At 42.8% G+C, this 21,118-nt stretch overlaps 1 protein-coding gene across 1 annotated transcript in view; it reads left to right on the forward strand.

Moving 5' to 3' along the window:
- Window positions 1-20,172, forward strand: part of ACER3 (alkaline ceramidase 3) — a 63,759-nt gene extending 43,587 nt beyond the window's left edge. Inside the window, exons 7-11 of the mRNA XM_075415810.1 lie at window positions 4,293-4,351; window positions 8,097-8,198; window positions 10,861-10,965; window positions 13,061-13,106; window positions 13,335-20,172. Coding sequence (XP_075271925.1) covers window positions 4,293-4,351; window positions 8,097-8,198; window positions 10,861-10,965; window positions 13,061-13,106; window positions 13,335-13,388 — 366 coding nt within the window. The 3' untranslated portion in view covers window positions 13,389-20,172. The remainder of the gene's footprint in view (window positions 1-4,292; window positions 4,352-8,096; window positions 8,199-10,860; window positions 10,966-13,060; window positions 13,107-13,334) is intronic.
- The last annotated feature ends 946 nt before the right edge of the window (window positions 20,173-21,118 follow it).

The following is a 21,118-nucleotide window of genomic DNA, read 5'->3' on the forward strand; positions in this document are numbered from 1 at the left end:
CTCCACCTGCTAAGGCAACAGTTACTTGTAGGCTTGGGGCTTAATATATTGTGCCTTTCAGTGGAACATGTCCTTGTTTTCCACAAGTTCAGGTTGCCTAGCAGTACGTTAAAAATGACCTTGACAGCGCATGTCTTCACCTCAGAGCTTTTTCCTTTTGGTCATTGTCCTGCTGAAGACCTCAGATAAAACTAATTTGAGCGACATTTCAGTCTGTTACACAGCTTGTTTGGGGATGTCTTCCAGAAAGCGAGTACAGCTTTCATTCTGGCTAGTACTCTTACCTGCAGAATAGCTTAGGGAACGTGGAAGGATGTTCAGACTCTCCAAAGGATCAGCTCTAGAAGTCGTTGAAGGGGGAAGCTCAGTTTACTGCTGCAACGTCCCAGGAGCTCTGGAGAGCTGCTCTGTGCCATGCAGCAGCAGTGACTTGTGTGTCGCTTTGCCATCCCATACGTGCATCTGAACAGGACCAAACCAGGTGAATCCACATTAGTTCGTTCAGGAGCTGTCGAGGCAGCACGCAGTACTGAACAGCCATAGCTATGCGGAGTGACTCAGTGTTTCAGTGTCATCATGAGGATTGTCCTTCCTTTTTCTCTCTGCTCAGATTTCTTTTCCAGAAATCTGAGAACACGTAGAAGTCTGTTTTCTTTGTTGTAAGTTGCAAATACAGTTTCCAACTTCAAGTACTTTTCCAGCTTCAAGGCTAACTATCTTTTTCTGGCTGGTTGGTGCATTAATAGATTAGCAGTGGCTGCCAAGAACCCCAAATCTCTCTGTGCAGTTCCCAGTGTGTACACTAACATTTGAGGCTGATAAATTGACTTTATTAATCAAGGAGGAGCAGAAGGCCAGGAGCAGAGGAAACAGAGAAGGGGAAATAACAGGCTGTTGCTGCTTTCTGTACTGGAAGGGTAGATGAGGAACCAGTTTGGTATGCTTCCCCCAGCATGGAGTACCAACCTCGCCTCTGACTTCCATGAGGCGTGAATCTGTATGATTTGCTGAACTGCCTCCATGTCAGAAATGCTGCCAAACGCTGAGCCCTGAAATGCTCACTTCCCATTTGTGAATTAGAAGGATGTTCTTTGTATTTGGCCTTCTTATCAGGCAATCCACTGTGTATTAAAAAGACTTGAGGTTTTTCCCCATTGCAAAGATACAGGCTTCAAAGCTGAAATACTTGCAGCTTTATTTGCATCTTAAACAGCAGAGAGAGAACTGTGTAGTGATGGCAAAAGATGATGAGATTCTGCTGTTTCCTTTTGTTTCAATTGTAATGCGACGGTGTTCTTTGGCTTACAATTTAAAGGCACCGTGAGACAAAATAGCACAAAACTTGGGTTTTCTTTCATCTGTCACTTAAGTGATGTGTTAGTTGAAGAAGAAGAACAAAGGGAGCTAAAGGAATTGAAAAATTTGAGTCAACTTGAATAAGGTAGATTTTTTAATTATTATTTTATACTTTTGTCCTTCTTTGGGTGGATGGATAATACCTAACACATTTTTGGCATGATGAAAATGGTAAATTCATGGGTGGTAAAGGAGTAAAAGTAAGCGTTGCTCCCTGAAGTATAAACTAAGTTGTGTAGCTTAGTTAATAGGCCTCTGGTAAGAAACAGCTGTAGCGAGAAGTTCAGCTGCAGCCCCTGCATATCGCAGCAGCACCTCCTGGGTGCTTGCCTCCCACCTGAAGAGGAGGATTGGAGCGCGCGGAGCAGAACAGTTCGTTGTTCCAGTCTTTCACAGGCTTTTAAACACGAATGTGTTTTACTGCTAACAACCTGTTTGTGTGGGGAAGCGGAAAAGGCAAGAAATTGAAGTGTCAACTGTGGGCATATTTTTCTTCAGTCGCTGCAAGGTTCTTTTTATTTTTTTTTCTTCCTTCCTCCCTCCCTTAAGACTGTCCTCTTCTGCAAGCCATTAAGCAACTCGCGAGGAGACGCCAAGCCAGAGGCTCTACAAAGAAAGCTTTCCTTAGCTTTTGCTCTTCCCTGCTTTTAGCAGCTGCTGCAGAAAATAGCATTTTTAGCCTGTGTTTTACCTGGGCTTCGGGCTGCCTACAAGCCACGTTTCTCTAGGCGTAGGCTGACACTGGTGAACTCCTAGTACGAAGAACCCAAGAGCACATTGGATAAAAGCGTGAAGGTGGCCACACCCCTAAGGAGCTTTAACAGATTTCTCTTCATGGGTGGGTTTTTCCTGTGTCTCTGCTGCAGAAGAGCAATGCAAATTGTAGAAAGGGGGAAATCAGCAAGGAAGGGGCATCAAACTGCGATTTGGGTTCCAGAGGAGCCTTTCTATGAGTTTTCTTCCTCTGTGCCAACCCTCTCTTAGAATAAATTACTCGATTTGATTAGGAAAATGAAGCAGGCTGTTTCAGATGAGACTGATGAAGTAAAATGGCATTGAACTTTTAAATTCAGTCTGTATTTGTTATATGGTGAGGTCTTTTTAGGCAAAATGCCAGTGATGAAGAATTGTACCAGTACGCAGCACCTAGCACACCTGTGCAGTCCTGTTTCTACCTTGAGCTTGGGACTGCGAAGCATTGATACTCAGGCTGTGTCTGGCAAGTTTTGTTGGGGTTTTTTTTTCCTGATTTATGTGCCAGGCCCCAGCAAGAGGACTGGAATTAGCGAACGGTTTTGTATAAAGTACAAGCCAGAACCAATTAGCCTTTCAAATAGTTCTGCTTTGTTTAGCTCTACAGAGCAGAACACACAGTAGTAGTAATTTAGTTACTGAAGTTATTTGATCTCACTCTGAATGCAAATAAAGAGCTGCTGTGCTGAATGACTTTGCATAGTCAATATTGGAGCTTACTTTTACCTGTTGTCAAACGTAAGGGCTCTGTCTTGCGTATACATGCACTGATAATAAGGTGTGTGCTACTAACCTCATCCTTAAACCTAAAAGGAGTTTGAAAGTCTACCTTTATGGACTTTTGGAAAGGCAGGCTTCACTTTGTGTTGTTACAGGAGTCTGTTTTATGTCAGATAACTAGACACGTGCGTGTGCTTGCAGGATAGTAATAGCTGAACACCTCCGTTACGGCAGAGTGAGAGGTAGTCCTTGCCATGAAGACAATGTAGTCTAAAGGAACAAAAGGTATGAAGAGGTCCGTAGAACGTGGTACGCACCCTGGTTTGTATACACACCCTGGTATGTATACACACCTCTGCGAGGCTTAGTGGTCTTTAAAAACAGGCGGCGAAGGTTTATCATTTTTCTGTTTCATGTAAAGCAAGGCAGTATTAAGTAGGAGTTAACTAAAAGCAAAATGAGAAAGGAACGTCAGTGAACAAGGAAGGAAAAAAATAGCGTGGGGCTTGTGGGCCACTGGAGAGAGGCAAGGAGTGAGGCCCAGCTGCTTGGAACAAACTGCCTTTTGGCAGGAGGAAGACAGTGCTCAGAGCAAAAAGCATGGAGAGCAATTTAATGTCAGCAGTGTCTGAAAATCCTCCCTGCTGCAGTGGCTTCTGCGTCACTTTTCCGGCATGACTGACCACGTACCTTCTCTTCTTTAGTCTGTAGATCTTGGAGATGGTGTTATGTAGACCGTAAGCTTGTGAATGAAAAAAAAGGAGAGTGATTTAAAGATCACGAGGCATAAAATAAATTATTACTTTGACTTTTTATATAAGCTAGGTGATTGCATTAAATTCATCAAGCCTACGGCAAGCCGGATTTTGCTCAGGGATCTTTTCAGAGCACGCAGCCTTCCCACTGTATAATTAGACTGAATCCCAACAATCTGTAATAGTTGGTTTTAAATGCCGCCTGGAAAGTTTCTTCCACACAGGTGCTCAGTGTGGGCATAGTGCGTAGTTTATTCAGGCATTTGCTTTCAGGAAATGAATAAAAAAAAAATATTAATCAAATGTCAATGAAGGAAGTATAGCTTTCCAAAACAGTTTTAGCTGATGCTTACGCAATCCTGGCCTAAAAAGCACAGATGCAGAAGGGGTGATAGGAGTTGGTTCCCATTTTGAGTCCAGGATGCTTACTGAGTGCCATCTAGTGTTTGCTCTCTAACTGAAAAAAGCGAAACAGCGGTTTTACACAACTGACTTTTCCTGTAATTGCATAAAAGGCATGGTTTATAATCATACTTTTATTTAAAGCTTTTATGGAAGACTTTCTGGAGATGAAGTTAGGGGGGATACTATTTTCCTGAGACTAAGAAGTGAAAATTAAGAGGGGCTTTGAAAATTTTTTACTCCTGTGGTGTTTTATAAAGTCTCTTCAATCCATCTGCTGAATTTTATCTTTGTTTTTATTTCCAGATCATGTATGGAACGCTAGTTTCCATTATAGTTCTACGATCTGTTTATATAGTATTATGGTAAGTAACCTTATTCAGCGTTACAAGATATTACTTAGCATTTGCCTCTTTTTTTGGTGATCTTAACATGAGAAATCGGCAATGGGAAAATTTACTTAACTAGGTACATAATGGTAGCTCATGCTGTGCTTAGTTAAAAGGGAAGGGCTCACCTCCTTGCATTTTTTTCTGAAGCCACTGGGATAACATTAAACAAAACTCAGATCTTTACCCTTATGACCAGCGTTCACTGCCAGGTGTTCTGCTAGTGGCTTCAGATGTTAGCCTGGGACCTCAAGGTTCTATCTTCATCTTGCTGGGTAACATGTGAAATGTATTGCCAGTGTCCAGACTGTAATGATGATTCTTGGAGAGAGGTGAGAGTAAGACTGCGGAGCTGAACCATCGGTTAATATTTTGCTTTCCTCTTCCCTACTCTGGTATCTAAAATTTGAATGTAAAAGATAATAATTACACAGAAGGTTAAATGGTAGTTTTCCGTACAGTTTTGACTGGGGAAAGTTAGGTATACGTTATGGAAATTGAAATAAAAACCATTTATAAAAAACAAGAGGGTTTTAGAAATGTTAGGAGACTTTGAGAAGCATTTGAATCATCAGAGAACAGCCTTGGTGGCTAAACATGAAGAAAAAGGAGCTGAAAACAGTATTGGAGTAAATACATACCTTTAGCTCTCGAGGCCTCAGCTGGGTGCCCCTGCCTGTCTCTCCCCTGTGAATAGTTGGTGTTCTTGTGTGTTTTGGGATTGCCCTGAGGATTACTGATTTCACTCTGCTGTCTTCATTCTAAATGTGCTTTTTGTTAAACTGTGTTTTGAGTTACGCACGTATGTGTTCAGGAACACGAGGAAGAATTTAGCAAAAGGTGTGAATTTAAGGTATATTCATTGAATCACCTTCCAAGTGCAATTCCAGTTAGTTTGGTTTGCGTTTCCCAAAGAAATCGCTACAGACCAAGTGTAAATGGTCACACCCTTTGATTAAGCCAGAAATTAAATAAAAAAAGAACTGATAGCATGTTGCGTGCAGCTTTAGAAACAGTCATCGGTTTAAAGGCACTTTTCAAATCCATGAACACGGAAATTTTAATCCTAACCTAAAGATCTTAACTGATACTACCTTAATTCACTTCCAAGGGAAACTAAGTTGAATCAAGTTCAGATCATTTAAATTTTGTTCTTATACAAGTATTTAGCGCAGTTCTACTCACTTAGGTTATATTTCTTTCTGTCTGTGTAGACAAACCCTTGGGCCTGCTCTCTTTCCAGTTCTGCAAATACCACACACTTGTGCATTCTCCTTATTTCTGAAGCATTTTGTTGTCTTCTGTCACTATCAGTAACACCACCATCCTCCCTCCCAGGCTATCATTCATTGTTTTCCTCCAGCAAAGGCTGTCTCTGAAGTGCCACCTACTTTTTCGCTTCAGTCTGGGGGACTTGGAGTGTATTTTCTCGTATTTTCTTAATTAGCTAGAGCACTTCATTGCGACATGGCCCTACAAAGATTTGCTTCCCCCTTTGTTTATGTTATGCAAGCTGGTTAGAAAGTTGGGATGGGGAGAGAAGTAGCTTTAAACTGCTCCTACATTTTAGCTGAACTACTGCTAGTGTTACATTAGTTCTGCTGGAGAAGCTGTGCCAACCTGAAGGTACCCTTTCACAGAATCCCAGCATGGCAGGGGTTGAAAGGGACCTCTGTGGGTCATCTAGTCCAACCCCCCGCCGAAGCAGGGTCACCTACAGCAGGCTGGAACTTCCTGTGCTTCAGTTTGTGCCTGTTGCCCCTTGTCCTGTCTCTGGGCACCACAGAAAAGAGTCTGGCCCCGTCCTCCTGACACCCAGCCTGAAGATATTTACAGACATTTCTAAGGTCCCCTCTCAGCCTTCTCTTCTTCAGGCTGAACAAGCCCAGCTCCCTCAGCCTCTCCTCGTAGGAGAGATGCTCCAGTCCCCTCACCATCCTCGTAGCCCTCCGCTGGACTCTCTCCAGTAGCTCCTCATCTTTCTTGAACTGGGGAGCCCAGCACTGGACACAGCACTGCAGATGGGGCCTCACTAGGGCAGAGCAGACTTTCTCTAGAAGTCATCCCCAAGTAGACTTCTGGATTTAGTTCCTCTGCATTGCTAAAACATCTCCCTGTCTTTCCATTGTTAGTGCCAGCACTTCTCCAAGCCTGTTTCAACTTGCATATCGACCCCGATTTCTGCTTATTTTGTTTCTTACTTCCTTAGCTTCCTATCACTCATATTTCTCAGTGTGGGCCTTGAAGTCACTCTGAGCTTAGAGTAAAAACCTCAGATAGCAGTGTGTTATTCCTTCCAGGCTGCTGCCAGCTCCTGTCCTCATCATTTGTTGCTGTTCCTGGCAGTTTCCCCCAAACTTTTCATCTTTCTGGGGTCTGCTTGCTTCCCAGGATTACAACTTGGCAAATGTTGTTCTCTTTTCACAAAGCATGTTCCCCATTAATAAGTGATGCCAGCCCCTCTCTCATTCCTTCACAAAACAACACCGTTTATTCCCTCAACAATTCTGGCTGTAATTACCTAATTACCAGTGTGTATAACGTACCATTTAGTGCTCTTTCATGTCCCACACTTGCTTTTGTCTCTAGAGCACAGTGTCGGGAATATTACAGTGTAGTCTCTGCCATGTACCGTGTGGTGCTCCATGCATTTATTAGACTAAACAAATAATAATTTTGCTAATTTATATTGGCAGTGCGCTTGTTGTGAACGTCTACAAATTGTATCTGGGTTGGCTTGCCCCGTGGAAGTAGCTCTACCTGCCGTGTTTGGCACGTTTTGGTTGCCAGTGCTCACAGCTCTGAAACATGTGCTGCGTGTAACACAGGGGAGAAAAAGCAGCTCAGGAATGCGTTTTAACCCAGAATGTAAACTGTGCGTTCATAATGCTTAAAAATAGCTTCAGCAGTGTTTCATGGCAGCCTTTTAGGGTTGGAATTGGGTTTGCTTTTGGACTTGTCTTGTTAGTGGGAAAGGAGCAAGTGCTGCCAACTTCCATGGAGGAAGTTTACAAGTCCACAGTCCAGTCTGAATGCAGATAGGGAGGGTAGATTTATTAATGATGCACTTTATTGCATCTGAGTCTTCAGTGTGTTTCCCATATCCTAAAAAGGATTTTTTTTTTTCCTCCCCAAATGAATTTGACGTTCTTCCATCCCCGGTGGCACTCAACAATAAAATACCACAGGAAGTTACTGTTTTCTAAACCTGTTAATTTGGTTAGCTGTTGGTCATGGTGGTCTGCATTCACAAAAGACTACAATCATTTTGAAAGACTTTATTTAAAGAAGTCCTCTAGTATAACAATATCACGTATTGGAAAAGAGCCTTTTCTTTTTGGAAAGTCCTAATTTGTAACATGGCTATTTTTTAACTAAAAGATTACACATGGGACTGAAGAATTAAGTACCCTTTAGCCAACTTCAGTTTTCTCACTTACTTGTTGCATTAGGAGAGAGCAGTACTTAGGGGAACAATTAGAAATATCTAAGTAAAACATTTAAAATACCACTCTAGAGAATGTGAAGGGAGGGAGGGTAGGAGGTAAAATGCAATGCTGAAGTAGATGAGATTTGAAGTCAATGTTTTTTCTTTTTGGAAGAAAAATAAATAAAGCAGTTTATTTGTCTGTTACAGTGTTTATGTACGTTACATAAAAGCTGCCTTTACAGAATCCTGAAGTAAACTTTGCATTAATTCTCTCTCTCTCTGTCTCTCTAGGGTATACCCATGGCTTAGAGGTCTAGGCTATACGTCTTTAACTGTATTTTTAATGGGATTTTTTCTCTGGAATGTGGACAACATTTTCTGTGATAAATTGAGGTGAGTTCTTTCACTTTGTCCAGATATCTCTTAACAGTCTTTTAGCATAATGCTTTGTTTTTTCTGTGCTGTGTATTCAGCTCCATCTCATGGTATGTATGGTATGCTGCCTAGGAAACATTCACAAGGCTTTTATCCAGTTTCCTCATGACTAGATTCAGCACTCAACATTTCTTAAATGTTTTTTTTTTTTTTAATCCATTAATAGATTTATTTTTTTAAATAATCGATATTTCTCTTTAACTTCCATTTAAATTAAGAGCAAGTAATGTCACGGAAGTTAATTTTGAGGATCTGTGGCTTACTAAAGCCTGCTATTCACACTTGATTTGATCTGAATGAGGTTTATATCTTGCTTTTTTTGCTTTCTGCTCTTGCTGTTTCCCAGGAAAATATCAAAAGCAGTAGTTCCGCAGGTTAAAGAAATATCTATTGCAATATATCTGTCAGCAATAAACAACAGCTGTTTGAGCATCTCAGAAAGAGCAGTAACTCTGTGAGCCAATACATTGTGCTTGGCTGTCGCTGTTAGCCTGATGTCTTCTGGCTTAGCCCTCATAGAGGAGGCCAGGAGAGACTTCCTCTCTGTTGAGTGTATTGACAAATGGGGTAAAAAAGGCTTCCAGACAAAGCTTGTAGGAACCCACTGTCTTGTCGTACAGCTAGATATCCTGTCCATGCAAGAAACAACACCAGTCCAACAAGGCGTTCTTTTAATGCACATTCCTCTGGAATTGGACATCTGCACCTTTCTTTCGCTTAGTTGTGATGCTTGTGTTCTGCCGCGAGCTGGAGGAGATGGAAAGGTTGATGCCAGCCTCCAGAAAAGCCATTCCTGACTATCTGATAGACTGTTACGCCTCTGACTCCGTGGTGTAAAGAATTGTCTGAGTAGGTTGCTTTGTCAGAGTCGGATCAGAGTCTGCTGTAAAGAAGTTTTTCGTCTGTCCCTTTTTGGCTCTGTAGTCCTTGCACTAGGTTAGGCCAGTGGATAGTTAAGTCCAACAGAGTTTTACTGGAACTTTTTAAAAAAATATAGGCATACAGAATATAATACACAGTGCCTCATCTCTAGAAACACTTGATACAGATGGCATAGAAAAGTTATTTGCCCACACAAGTGGGTGGGTATACGGCGATTTTGCAAATACTGGCATCGGGGTTGATTTTTGCAGCTGCATCGCATCCCTGGTGAGATCATAACCTCCAACTCACTAAGCCTGTGGAGCTGCTGCAGGCCCGTGGGGCTTTTGAACTTGTTCTTAGACTCAAAGGTTATGCCAGCTGCTGAAGCACTTTTTTCCATCCTCATTTTGCAAAGGGAAAAAAAGTTAGCATATTTCCTTAGTACTGGTATGGTTGTGGGGCTGGAAGAACATAAATACACTTGTTTACTAGCTTTAATCAGATGTTCACAGAGCCTTCTCCAGGTGGTGTTGTTACTCGAACCTTTGGAGAAAATATATTCCAGTCCCTTGTAATTTTTTATTCTCTAAAGATCTAACTTGTGAATCATCCCCCTACCTGCTCTTTTTGGCTTTAATGTTCAAAATTGTATTTTGGTTTGGATTTTGTTTTTCTCTATTTCATTCCATTTGGAGCTTATTAAAAAGAAAAGTAAAACAACAAAAATAATCTACAGTGCTCAGCTTTCCTGGTTGGACCCATGCACTTTTGAACTTGAGCTTTGAGATTTCCTGCCTTCCGAAGGCTCAGAGGCTGTGCTGGGGTGACAGTCTGGGTGTTCCACCATGTCGTTCCCAGGCTGACTGAATTGAAGCTCTGTGTTCACATTTGTGACTGAGCAGCTCTGGAAACTAAGCAGTAGCTCAGGGATTAGCATTTAGTCAGGAGGACTGAACTCTACAACATCAAGTAAAAAAGAATTATTACAGAAACTGCAGATTTTTCTTGCTTAAAACCTGAGATCATTGTTTTCCCTCTTTTGGTCTGACTGAATGTGAAATGAAAGTCAAAAAAGACACAGGCAGATGCAAACATTTGCTCCACCATCAACTGAATAGGTGTTACGTGCAGAAGCTGAGCGAGCAGGAGAAATCAGGGCAATGCAGTTCCTTCCTTTTCTTTCTCTGTCTTCATCCCTGAGCCTCTTCCCAGGTAGCTCACACGCCATAACTGTGCAAAAGTGGGGTATTTCAGACCCTCTCCTTCCATTGCTTCCTCACTAAACACCCACTTCGTCCCTGTTTTCGAGTACAGCAGAGAGAGACAAGCTAAGCTGCCACGGAGCTGGCAAATAGGTGGTGTGATTGCCACATGTGAAGTGGTGAAGTCCGATGGATCCCATTTCCTCTCTCAGACCCTGAACTCAGCATTTCAGTAGTTTGCCGGGTTTTGGGGAGGAGAATGGTAGAACTCGTTTGGGACTGTGGGATGCCGTAAATACATTACCTGAAACTGGAGTCCAAAAGTAATTGATCACTCATTGTTATGAGGTGTGTGCTGTCTTTAAAAGTGTAAGAGAGCCTTTCTGTACTGGCAGTGTAAGGTGTACCTGCTGTTCCTCACCTGGTGAAAGCCTGACTTGTGAAGCAAATGCCTGAGATATGGAAAAAGCCATGTGTGATCTGAGAATCAAGCGCTGTGATTTGAGATTGCTGAGCCTGAACAAAAACCGTTGCGCGGTGTTTCTTTCTTACAGAGCCCTGCGAGAGAAGATGCCTCCTGTTGTGGGAGCTGTGACACAGTTTCACGCGTGGTGGCATATACTCACAGGCCTGGGCTCGTACCTTCACATCCTGCTAAGGTAGGAAATGTTTTCTAAACTGGGTGTTCGTAAAGCAGTCTTAGGAATTTTCCCAGGTTCAGATTTACTTCAAAATATATAGGCCAGAAGAGCAGGAAGATGGCGTCTCATTAAACTGGTGGGAGTTTTTCGTTCCTCTTCGCAACTGGTCTAAAAACTCTGTAAAAGTAATTCATATTCTTAAGAATAAAATCGTTACTCTTTAACTGCAAAACTATTTGACAGTATATTAATTTCAAAATAGAAGTTGTTAAGAACTGTTTAACTTGTTCTTCAGGAAGATGCAATTCAGAAATGAGAATCCTGTAGCAGTTTAAACTGCAAAACTGTTTGACAGTATATTAATTTCAAAATATAAGCTATTAATACCTTTCTGTTCTTGAGCCGCAGTCCTGAAGTACTTAAACATGTTTAATTTTAGAAGCGTAACTGATCTCTTTATGGGCGCTGTCGCTGCTGAAAACTAGCAGGTGTCACGCTAGGGAGCAGAAGGGTGACAGCCGAAGTGGTTGGAGCAGAGCTGTTCCCAGAAACGCAGGACAGGAGTTTGAGAGGGAGACGTACTTGAGAGCCTCCTAAGTCAGCAAGTCTGCAGCCAGCAGATTTTTGTCTCTGTTTTTTGCTCTGTACCACCATCTAGTGGAACCAGGAACAACCACCAGAATTTAAGCTGGAATCTGAAGAATATCTGGAGTTTGTTCATTATGTAATGGAATAATGTTTTACCACCTAACTGTAAGATAAGGTCTGCTTAACAGATACATTCTCTGTAGCTGAGAACTTGATTACGTATCAGTTTTTCTACATCTAACATAGTATTCTCCTTTTTTGTCAGATGTTAAAATAGCTAGTAAAAGGAAAATGCAAGGAAAATAAGTACATTTCCAGTAGCTATTTTGATAGCTTTATATATATATACATATGTGTGTATATATACATGTATATATGGATGTGTATGTATATGTACATGTACATATATGCATATATATAAAATATATCATGGTATGTGGAAAACAGCTGCTCTGTTTTGGCTGACAGGTTGTCGTCTGCCCTAAACAGCTTGAGTTAATCTTTTGAAGAAAATTCCTTACAGAAAGCAAGCAGATGCAGGCAGTCTGGACAGCGTAGGCAAGGCTTTTGCAGCACGCTGCACAGAGAAAATAATTTGGGTTTGCATCCTCCGGCCCTCGGGGAGGGTGGAGATGCCCGATTTGTCTGTCCCGCCCCAATGAACTACCTGCTTTCCCCGCAGTAGTTTCCCTAGTATTTTCTCAGCCATCACCTATGTCCGCTTAAAAAAGTGAGGTCAGACACAGGAAAACATCTACTGAGGGGAGAGAGTGTATAAGAACAAAAATGAGATACAGAATTAAACTATGCTGCTTCCCTACCCCCTCCTTAACATCTGCTGTATTTTGTGGTACGCTGATTTAATTTCATCCTTCCAAAATGACAGGCTCTAGGCCCTGTGTAGTCTTTCCCATAGCTGAGAGAGAGTTTACTTCTCTGGGTTTCTCTCTTTCTCCCCACATAGGTGATGGGGTAGATTAGTTTGCTAATTGTGGTCTAGCACAGGGATTTACTGCAGGCTACTGTCTTCTATTTTACGTAGATCTAGGCAGAATGGGTAGCTGTGCAATCACAGAAGCAATTCTTTTCTAGCTGGGACCTTATAAATGCTTACAAATATCTGAAGGGTGGGTGTCAGGAGGATGGGGCCAAGCTCTTTTCAGTGGTACCCAGCAACAGGACAAGGGGCAATGGGCACAAACTGAAGCTGAGGAAGTTCCATCTGAACATGAGGAAGAACTTCTTCCCTCTGAGGGTGACAGAGCACTGGAACAGGCTGCCCAGGGAGGTGGTGGAGTCTCCTTCTCTGGAGATATTCAAGACCCGCCTGGACAAGGTCCTCTACAACCTACTGTAGATGACCCTGCTTTGGCAGGGGGCTTGGACTAGATGACCCACAGAGGTCCCTTCCAACCCCTACTATTCTGTGATTCTGTGAAAATAAAACTGGGATTAGTACATCATTATTATTTTACATGCTGTCTTATGCATTAAATTTTAAGCACGTTTTTCTCCTTTTCCTCAGTTTATACACAAGGACACTTTTCCTGAAACACAGGCCAAAGGTGAAGGTAAGCAAGAAGTATTTTGTGCCCGTTAATGCGCTGCAGCATCCGGGTATCTCGTGCTTTGAACTTGCATTGGGGCTCACTGATTGTGCCTGTTAGGACACTATCTTTGATTTCTACTTATATCCCAAGAAATGCAGTTGAAATGATGATTAATAGTGTTTGGTTTCTGTCCCAAGAGATAGAATATTCCAGGAAATCTTTCCCCTCTTCCTGTTTTTCTGTTAACAGTTTGTGTTTGGAATATGGCCTGTTCTTCTTGTGGAGCCGCCGAAGAAGCTGTGACTGAGACCTAGGCCGTCACACGCGATCACCTGGCCTGGCTGAATAAAGCGATCCAACAGTTCCTGTGGCTAAAGTGTCCAAATTGCGGATCAGCTCAAGTACCATTGGTATAAAAGGACTTCGCTGTGTTACTGGGCCAGCCGGCCGGAACAGAGCAGAGAGTTGGCACACTAGGGAAATAATGTTTAGTACAGCTTTATTCTAAGTTGTTAAAACAAAGATTGACACAGTATTTTTATGTATATATTGTATAGCTGATGATACTGAGCTAATATTTCGTGCTGGTCACAGAAAACTAACCATTTTTGAAGTGGGTTGCATATGTTTTTCATTCGGTTGTTGTTCTTTCTGTGGTTTAAACGAATATTAGTAACTGAATGACAAAGACAGGCCATTGGTGGCCAAGCTGAGCAGTTGTGTGGCCTGTAGTGAACTGAATGCTTAACCTGAACTACTTTAATCTTGCACTTTTATACAATTAATGAAGTATGTAATGATTGATTTAAGGCTTCATTCTATCTTGCTTTTCCACAGCCTCCTTTGCAATTTATATTTTAAGCGAAACGGTTGGGATACCTGTGCCATTTAGTTCATTTTGTACCAAGCTTCCATTTTCTCTTTAGTCCAACTGAGGTACATCATGGAGGACGTTCCAGGGTGTGACCGGCAGAAGACACTTTAAACGGTGAAAGCATTATAGGGGTTCTTGGTTGTGTGTGGAAACTGAATTCCTAATTTGTTTGCCCAGTGATCCATCAGGAGACTGCAGGGTGACTGTATAAACATAAGAAACACTTTTTATATTTTATAATTATTATTTACATGCCTCCCTCTTCAATCCCTACTTTTTACTTCCCATGTCCTATTCATACTACAGATTGACAAATACCTTAGATGTACACTAGTTCAGCTTGGAATTCAACTCTTTCCCTTATTTTACAAGTCTTAAATATTGGTCTGACTTTCAGAAGCAGTTTCTTACTCAGAGAGATTGAAGAAAGAGTGAAGAACAAGACTGATGTTGAGGATACGCCAAAACTGAATTGGCAGCACTTTGATTGTTTTCTCTTAGTGTGTCCATCACACGGTTACTCTGTGGAAAGTTGACCGCCTTTTAAAACCAAACTTTGGGGATTAATAGGGGGAATAAACCCTCTGGTTTCTGCAATTATCTACCCAGCTGATGAAAGTTCATAAGTAAGCATAAAGAAAACACTGAACTAACACAGTTGTTCAAGATATACCTCATATTGGAGGCTGTGGTTTTGACCCTTCCGATCTTGGGACAAGTAACAGAGTCTGTCTCTGGGCCTCCCAGCTGCCGTGCTATGCAATTGTTGTCTGCTTTTGATCTTCTGAGGGATTTATCCTTCTTGCCGTGAAGGAAAAAAGGGAAACGCTCAGACTGATAGGAAATCCATTCCATATTGATTTAAAACGTGCCCACAGCAGCAAGGCACAGTAATGTAGCTATAAAGCTGTCTCCCAGATCACAAAGTCCTGGCTGGTGTAAGCTTCCTTGCTCTGACTGCTGAAAAAGTTGGACTGAAATCTGCATTGTACAATCAGCGCTGACTAAAATGGTTTCCTCCCTTTAATGTCTTTTTTTTTTTTTCTGCTTGCTGCTTAGCTGCAGCTTCTGCGTCCATCAGCAGCACTCCTCCTGATGTGAATCTCCAAATAAAATTGTGGCTTTTGTTATGTGTCTGACCCTGGACTCCTGGGATCCAACAGACCCAAACTCAGGGCTAGAAGGAGACACTTAACCTTGAGTGACTTCAGTGAGGTTTAAGCTCGTGCTGATAGCAGTGCTTTGCAGCCTGTAATCAGTGAACCATTAGAAAGATGCTTGAATGAAAATTCTGAAACAGATTTGTTGTCAGTAGACTCCAGTTTCGTGGACGAGGTCAGCAACCGCATTGGGAAGTTGTGAGTGATCTCCAGACTGAAAGACGTTGGAATAGCTGGCGTAAGAGTACAAAAGTGCTGTTTTGGATCAAGCGTCTTTAATTATTCAGAAGACGTATTTTTTGTAAAGAGATTTAAGAACTGTTTTAAAAATGTAGCTTAAAAACAAGTGCCTGCCTGTTCATCTCCAGGCTCTTTCAAGCATGCTTCAGGACGCTGTATCAAATTTTCCTGTTAGTATGTTTTCATAAGTTAGGGCAAGAGTCCTGTCACAGGAGCAGTGCAGCAACGAGACTGGTCAACAGTCACTTGTGACATCAGCTAGGTATGGTATTATTTTTAAGAAAACGAACAAAACCTTTATTTTAGTGGCCTTAGTTTTGTTCCTGGAGGACCTGGGGGGTCTGTTTGGTTTCCCTGTAATTGCAGGAACCAGAGTGTGCTGAAAAGCCACTTTCTTATTGAGAAGACATCTCTACAACGGTAAATTTTAAAGAAATGTGTTGATTCTCCTACACATTTGCAGCTACGAAGTGTATGTTTCTTTTCAGATCTTGTTGAATTAAATTGTCAGGATTTTAAAAAAAAACAGTTGGAAAAGCTCTTGTTTTAATTTTATGCTGCTGTTAGCTTTTGATTTGCATATCATTTGTCACTGATGTTTTTATCTTAAAAAAAATTGTGCGAATTGGCTTCTTCCTGCATTCGAAATGACCGAAAACATGCACACCTCTACCACCCTTCCAGCAGCCTGTCTTTCAGGTGACGTTAGACCCTGAAGAATGTAATTCACGCGTGTATCCTTCGAAGCATAAGTAATCTAAAATTATGGGTGCTTTGGTTTCACTGCCTTACTGATCTTGTGAGTGATACTGAAAATGGCAAGCCAGCTTTAACGGGCTGAAATTCAGACTGCCTTTTCTAGTGCCTGGAAAGACATACGTCCTTACTCCTGTAATGTGTCAAATGTCTGTTAAATTGCTTTTTATTTCTATCACTTGTATGACGTGGTGATTTTTTTCTGCAAACCTTAGAGCAGCATATCCCAAACTTTTCTTGCACTACATCTTCTAAGGTCATTTTTGATCTTGTTTTTTGAGTAGGATTCAGACAGCAGGGAATTCCTTTAAAGGGAATTAGGGAAGTCGCAGCTGTTGTGTACTATGAATCCTACAGAATGTGTTGGACAGACTTGATAGCAGTGAACTCTTGTTCTTTACCATCCATGAAGAACCAGGAAATCTGCCACCTTACGACCATCGGCTTGGCACAGACCAGCAGCAAGTCTTTCTGCAGACCGTGAGCTGAAAAGTTCTTCCTTGGAAATAAAAGAAAAACCTCAAAATTACTCTCCCAGTACAGATCAACACCGCACCTTATGCTGGACGTCTAGATTTTCTGGATACAGCTCAAGACGTGCGTTTTCCAGAACTGAAGACACAGTAAACAAACAGAAATCTGCCATCAGGACAAATCTCGTCGTGTTTTGAAGGTGATGTTGTTAGCTAGCAGTATTAGTCACCTCCAGACTTTATTTTAGTGCTGTTTCTTTTTGCACAAGGAAGACATGCTGCCCGTGAGTGTTTAGAAGGCTGCCCCATAATCAGAATTGGAACATCACTTGGCGATCTACCTCTGTCATGTGTTGTACAGGACCTGTGCCCTTACTTAGATCTGCCTGGCTGCTCAGACATGAGAGCAGCCTGACATGGACCGTGCAGCCCCTGGGGCTGGCAGCAGGATTGCGCGGAGCCGTGGCTGACTCCGCTCGCTCTCCATAAACATCCTCGCTGGACTGGTGTCTGTCACTTGTAGGTTGTGCTCAGTCTGCTGTTCCTCTGCGTGCGTTAGAAAGAGATACGAGTAGGAGGACTTCAGCTCAGACAGGTGAAGTGAAACCTTTTTGGCGGTTAAGTTACTTTTAAAGCTAAGATGCAAACAGTGTGACTTGTTTTATGTGATTTTGGAAGAGATGTGATGGAAAATACTGGTTTATAATTAGTTTTAATTCTCTTTTCATCTAATATTGTGCTGTCTTGTTTGGCTGAGGGGAAATTGTATGACTTGAAATGCGGTCGACTCTTGGCTGTAGCACATTTGCTTCCAACACCTGGTTTCGAACAGCTGAATGAGTTTTTCAGCTAACTCCTCCGTGTAAAACTCTTAGCAACAGAAAATCCTGCCAGTATCACGTGTGTTCCTCACAGTCACTACCACCTTGTTTAGTCTGCATTCAAGAATTTTGGTAATACAGGGGCTTTTTTAAACCTGTTTGTGGATATATTTTTGGCATTTGGTAGCAGGTGGTGAAAAAATTCGATGTAACGCTTCAGTGGAACACGAGCTCTAACGAAGTAGCACTGCTGTTTTCTTCATTAGACCTCAAAATCCAGGAACACACCTTCTGTTTTGGTGGAACACGTGCCCCATAATTTAAATTAACATCTTCAGGTAAAACAGTTGGTTTGCTTTAAAGAAAGCCCATCTGCACTTTACAAGCAGGCGGTGGGAGGCTTTAACTGCAAAGTACTGTTTAACTGTGAGACTTCAGTATGAAGAGGGGTAAATGATGGAGCCTTTATTATCCCTGAGAAGCAAAAGCTAGAAGGAGATTAAGAAATCTTACATGGAAAGAGAATAACAAAAGATTAAGCACAGAATCCTGTAGTATTACATCAACCACCCTGCTGATAACTGCACTTTAGATACATAACAGGCTTGAATGTTTTGCTATTTATACGTTTAACTTGCCATGCAGACTCTGCACTCTTTGCCATAGGAGCAGCGTAGACTCTGTTACATCCGGTTCGTTGTACAATATTCGGCTGGTGGTTTCATGAGGACGGAACGTGACACGGATTGTTTCGTACATGAATGAATCCATTTCTTACCCATCTGGAACATCCTCTGCCAGCTTTGTTTGAGAGTCTGTAACGTAACTGCAGAGACTGTACTGTAAACTATGAAGATTCGTTTGGGGTTGCTTTGTTTGGTTTCTCGCTCACGGCTGCCTGCGGCTGCCAAGTGCCTGATCTCTTTGTCGCAAGTCTTTTCCGAGAGCTGAGGCTGTATTTTCTACTGGGGTCTGTGAGACAAGGTCCTTCGTAGGTGGGAGGTCGGATTGGGTTTTTTGTTAAAAATTCTCTTGTTGCAGGAGTCACAGCACTCTTTTTCGTCGCGTTCCAGAAACATAGTTATCCAGTGTGTGGCTCAGACTTACAGAATCATAGAAAGTTTTGGGTTGGAAGGGACCCCTAGAGGTCATCTAGTCCAACCCCCCTGCAGCGAACAGGGACACCGCTAACTAGATCAGGTTGCTCAGAGCCCTGTCCAACCTGGTCTTGAATGTTTCCAGGGGTGGGGCCTCCACTACCTCTCTGGGCAACCCGTTCCAGTGTTTCACCACCCTCATTGTAAAGAATTTCTTCCTTATATCCAGCCTAAACCTACCCTGTTTTAGTTTAAAACCATTCCCCCTCGTCCTGTCACTGCTGTCTCTACTAAAAAGATTGTCCCCATCTTTCCTATAGGCTCCCTTTAAGTACTGAAAGGCTGCAATCAGATCTCCCCACAGCCTTCTCTTCTCCAGGCTGAACAAGCCCAACTCTCTCAGCCTGTCCTCATAGGAGTGGTGCTCCAGCCCCCGGATCATTTTTGTAGCCTGACTACCCCACGTCCCCGATGCTGTCGCATCTTTCCAGATTTTGAAAGCTGGTTGAGGGATTCAGCCCCACGGCGGGCGTTCGTTTTGGCGTGTGCGGGTCGAGGAGAGGCGGTGTGAGGGCGCAGCAGCCGAGCAAGCACTTTATGCAGAGCCCCACTGCCAGAGCTCCCAGCCAGATGCTCCAGGCAGGACTGGGGATACAGGGATTCACGTGTAGAATTTTGGGGGCAGGGTCGTTGCCTGAACCTCGTACTTTACTTCAGAACTCTCCTTTTTTACTTGTTGAAAGTGTTTAGATTTGATTAAGCATGTAATTGCAGATTTAAGAACCAAGTTCAGAATCTAGCTGATGCAAGACCCTGAGCCAGTGCCTGCAAATTGGTTTTTTGCACATATTTCACACAAGGTGAATCTGCCTGATGTTTAGAGCAGATCGTTGAGATTTTAAAAATGAAAACGTAAAGGGTCTTATGATTATTTCTCCACAGGAGAAGCACAATTGTAAGCACAATCTCGGATTCATCCTTCTTTCCCCAGAGCTCTGGAATATGTGTATGTTTCTCCAAAGCCGATGTTGCATAGAATGGGCTTTCACACATGCTCATAGCAAATCACGTACCAAATTTTTTTTCTAAATTAAAACCTTGGTGAGTCGCTGCAGAAGAGTTTTGGTTTGTGTGTATATTAGTCCCTGGATTTTGGAAGAGAGAGTTCCCAGCAGGATAAGCGGTAATTACTCCTTAGACTGAGTAGGAACTGATTTTTCTCTTGATCCTCCAAACTGATGTTGACTGTTTGATGTTGACCGTTGAACTCGGCTTGATGCACTGATGATGTTTACTGTCTTAGCAAATAACACCTGTCCACCTGTAATGGACATGAAAACCCCTGTGCGTTACGTGACCAAACTTTCCAACATTGACACTGTTCGTTCTAACGTGTGGGTTTTTTCCTGAAATTCAGTATGTTGTTGCAGGTAGCTAATGGCACTGTGACAGATGAATAGCAGTTGACTTGTAAAACACAGCTGCTTTGAGCAGTGTTTATTGACAATTTTGATACACTGAACTGATTCCTCGTACCAAACCAGCTGGTAACTAACATTAGGCTTATATGTATCAGCATATCTTCTTTTGCAAAGCACAGTAGCTTTAAAATATTTAATGTATTTCATTTGTTATTCATGCTGCAGTCAAGCACTAATTTGTGTCTTTCTAGTTCAAAATATTAAAGAATTTTGGTTTAAATACAACTTTCCCCAGGTGTTTCTTGGCTTTTGCGTTGCCGGGGGCTGGCTGGTTCATCTGGATGCAGTTCAGTAGATGGGTGGTGTTGGCTAGTGGGTGCACCAGCAGCACAGCAGCATTTGCCTGACCTGCAGCCGTCCAGCAAACACAGAAACGTTTTAAAATGGGGGTGTGATTGTGTTCATTTTGAGCTCCAGTGCGAGGCTCTGGGGTTCCCCAGTCTTCACTGCCTTGTGCTGGAGCCCTTTGAGCGCTGGACCTTGCTCAGAGGTGTAGTGTTGATGGCAAATAGCGCAGGGTCCTTGCACCTTCAGAGGCCTTCCCCAGCACCTACCAGTTGGAAGGGGATTCAGGTGCATGACGTGGATGGGAGAGGAGGCAGGAGCCAGGTGGGCGTGCCATCAGCCTGGAGCGTGCAGTTTGCACATCCCTAGCCTCACCATTTTCCTGTTTCTTGCTTTCAGTGAGAGAGGAGGATAATCTCTGCAGGGCAGAACCTCTCCAGACAGAAACCACGGACCTGTAGGCTCTTACCCAGCAAGTCTTGTCGCAGCCCAGCAGCCAGGGTCAGGTAGTGACCGTCAGGTATTTCACAGAATCACAGAATGTTCGGGGTTGGAAGGGACCTCTGTGGGTCATCTAGTCCAACCACCCCCCAAAGCAGGGTCACCCAGAGCAGGCTGCACAGGACTGCGTCCAGGTGGGGTTTGAATATCTTCAGAGAAGGAGACTCCACAGCCTCCCTGGGCAGCCTGTTCCAGGGCTCCGTCACCCTCAGAGTGAAGAAGTTCTTCCTCGTGTTCAGCTGGAACTTCCTGTTCTTCAGTTTGTGGCCATTGCCCCTTGTCCTGTCGCTGGGCACCACTGAAAAGAGTCTGGCCCCATCCTCCTGACACTCACCCTTAAGATAT

The sequence above is a fragment of the Opisthocomus hoazin genome, chromosome 1, assembly GCF_030867145.1.
Source record: "Opisthocomus hoazin isolate bOpiHoa1 chromosome 1, bOpiHoa1.hap1, whole genome shotgun sequence".
NCBI classification, from domain to species: domain Eukaryota; kingdom Metazoa; phylum Chordata; class Aves; order Opisthocomiformes; family Opisthocomidae; genus Opisthocomus; species Opisthocomus hoazin.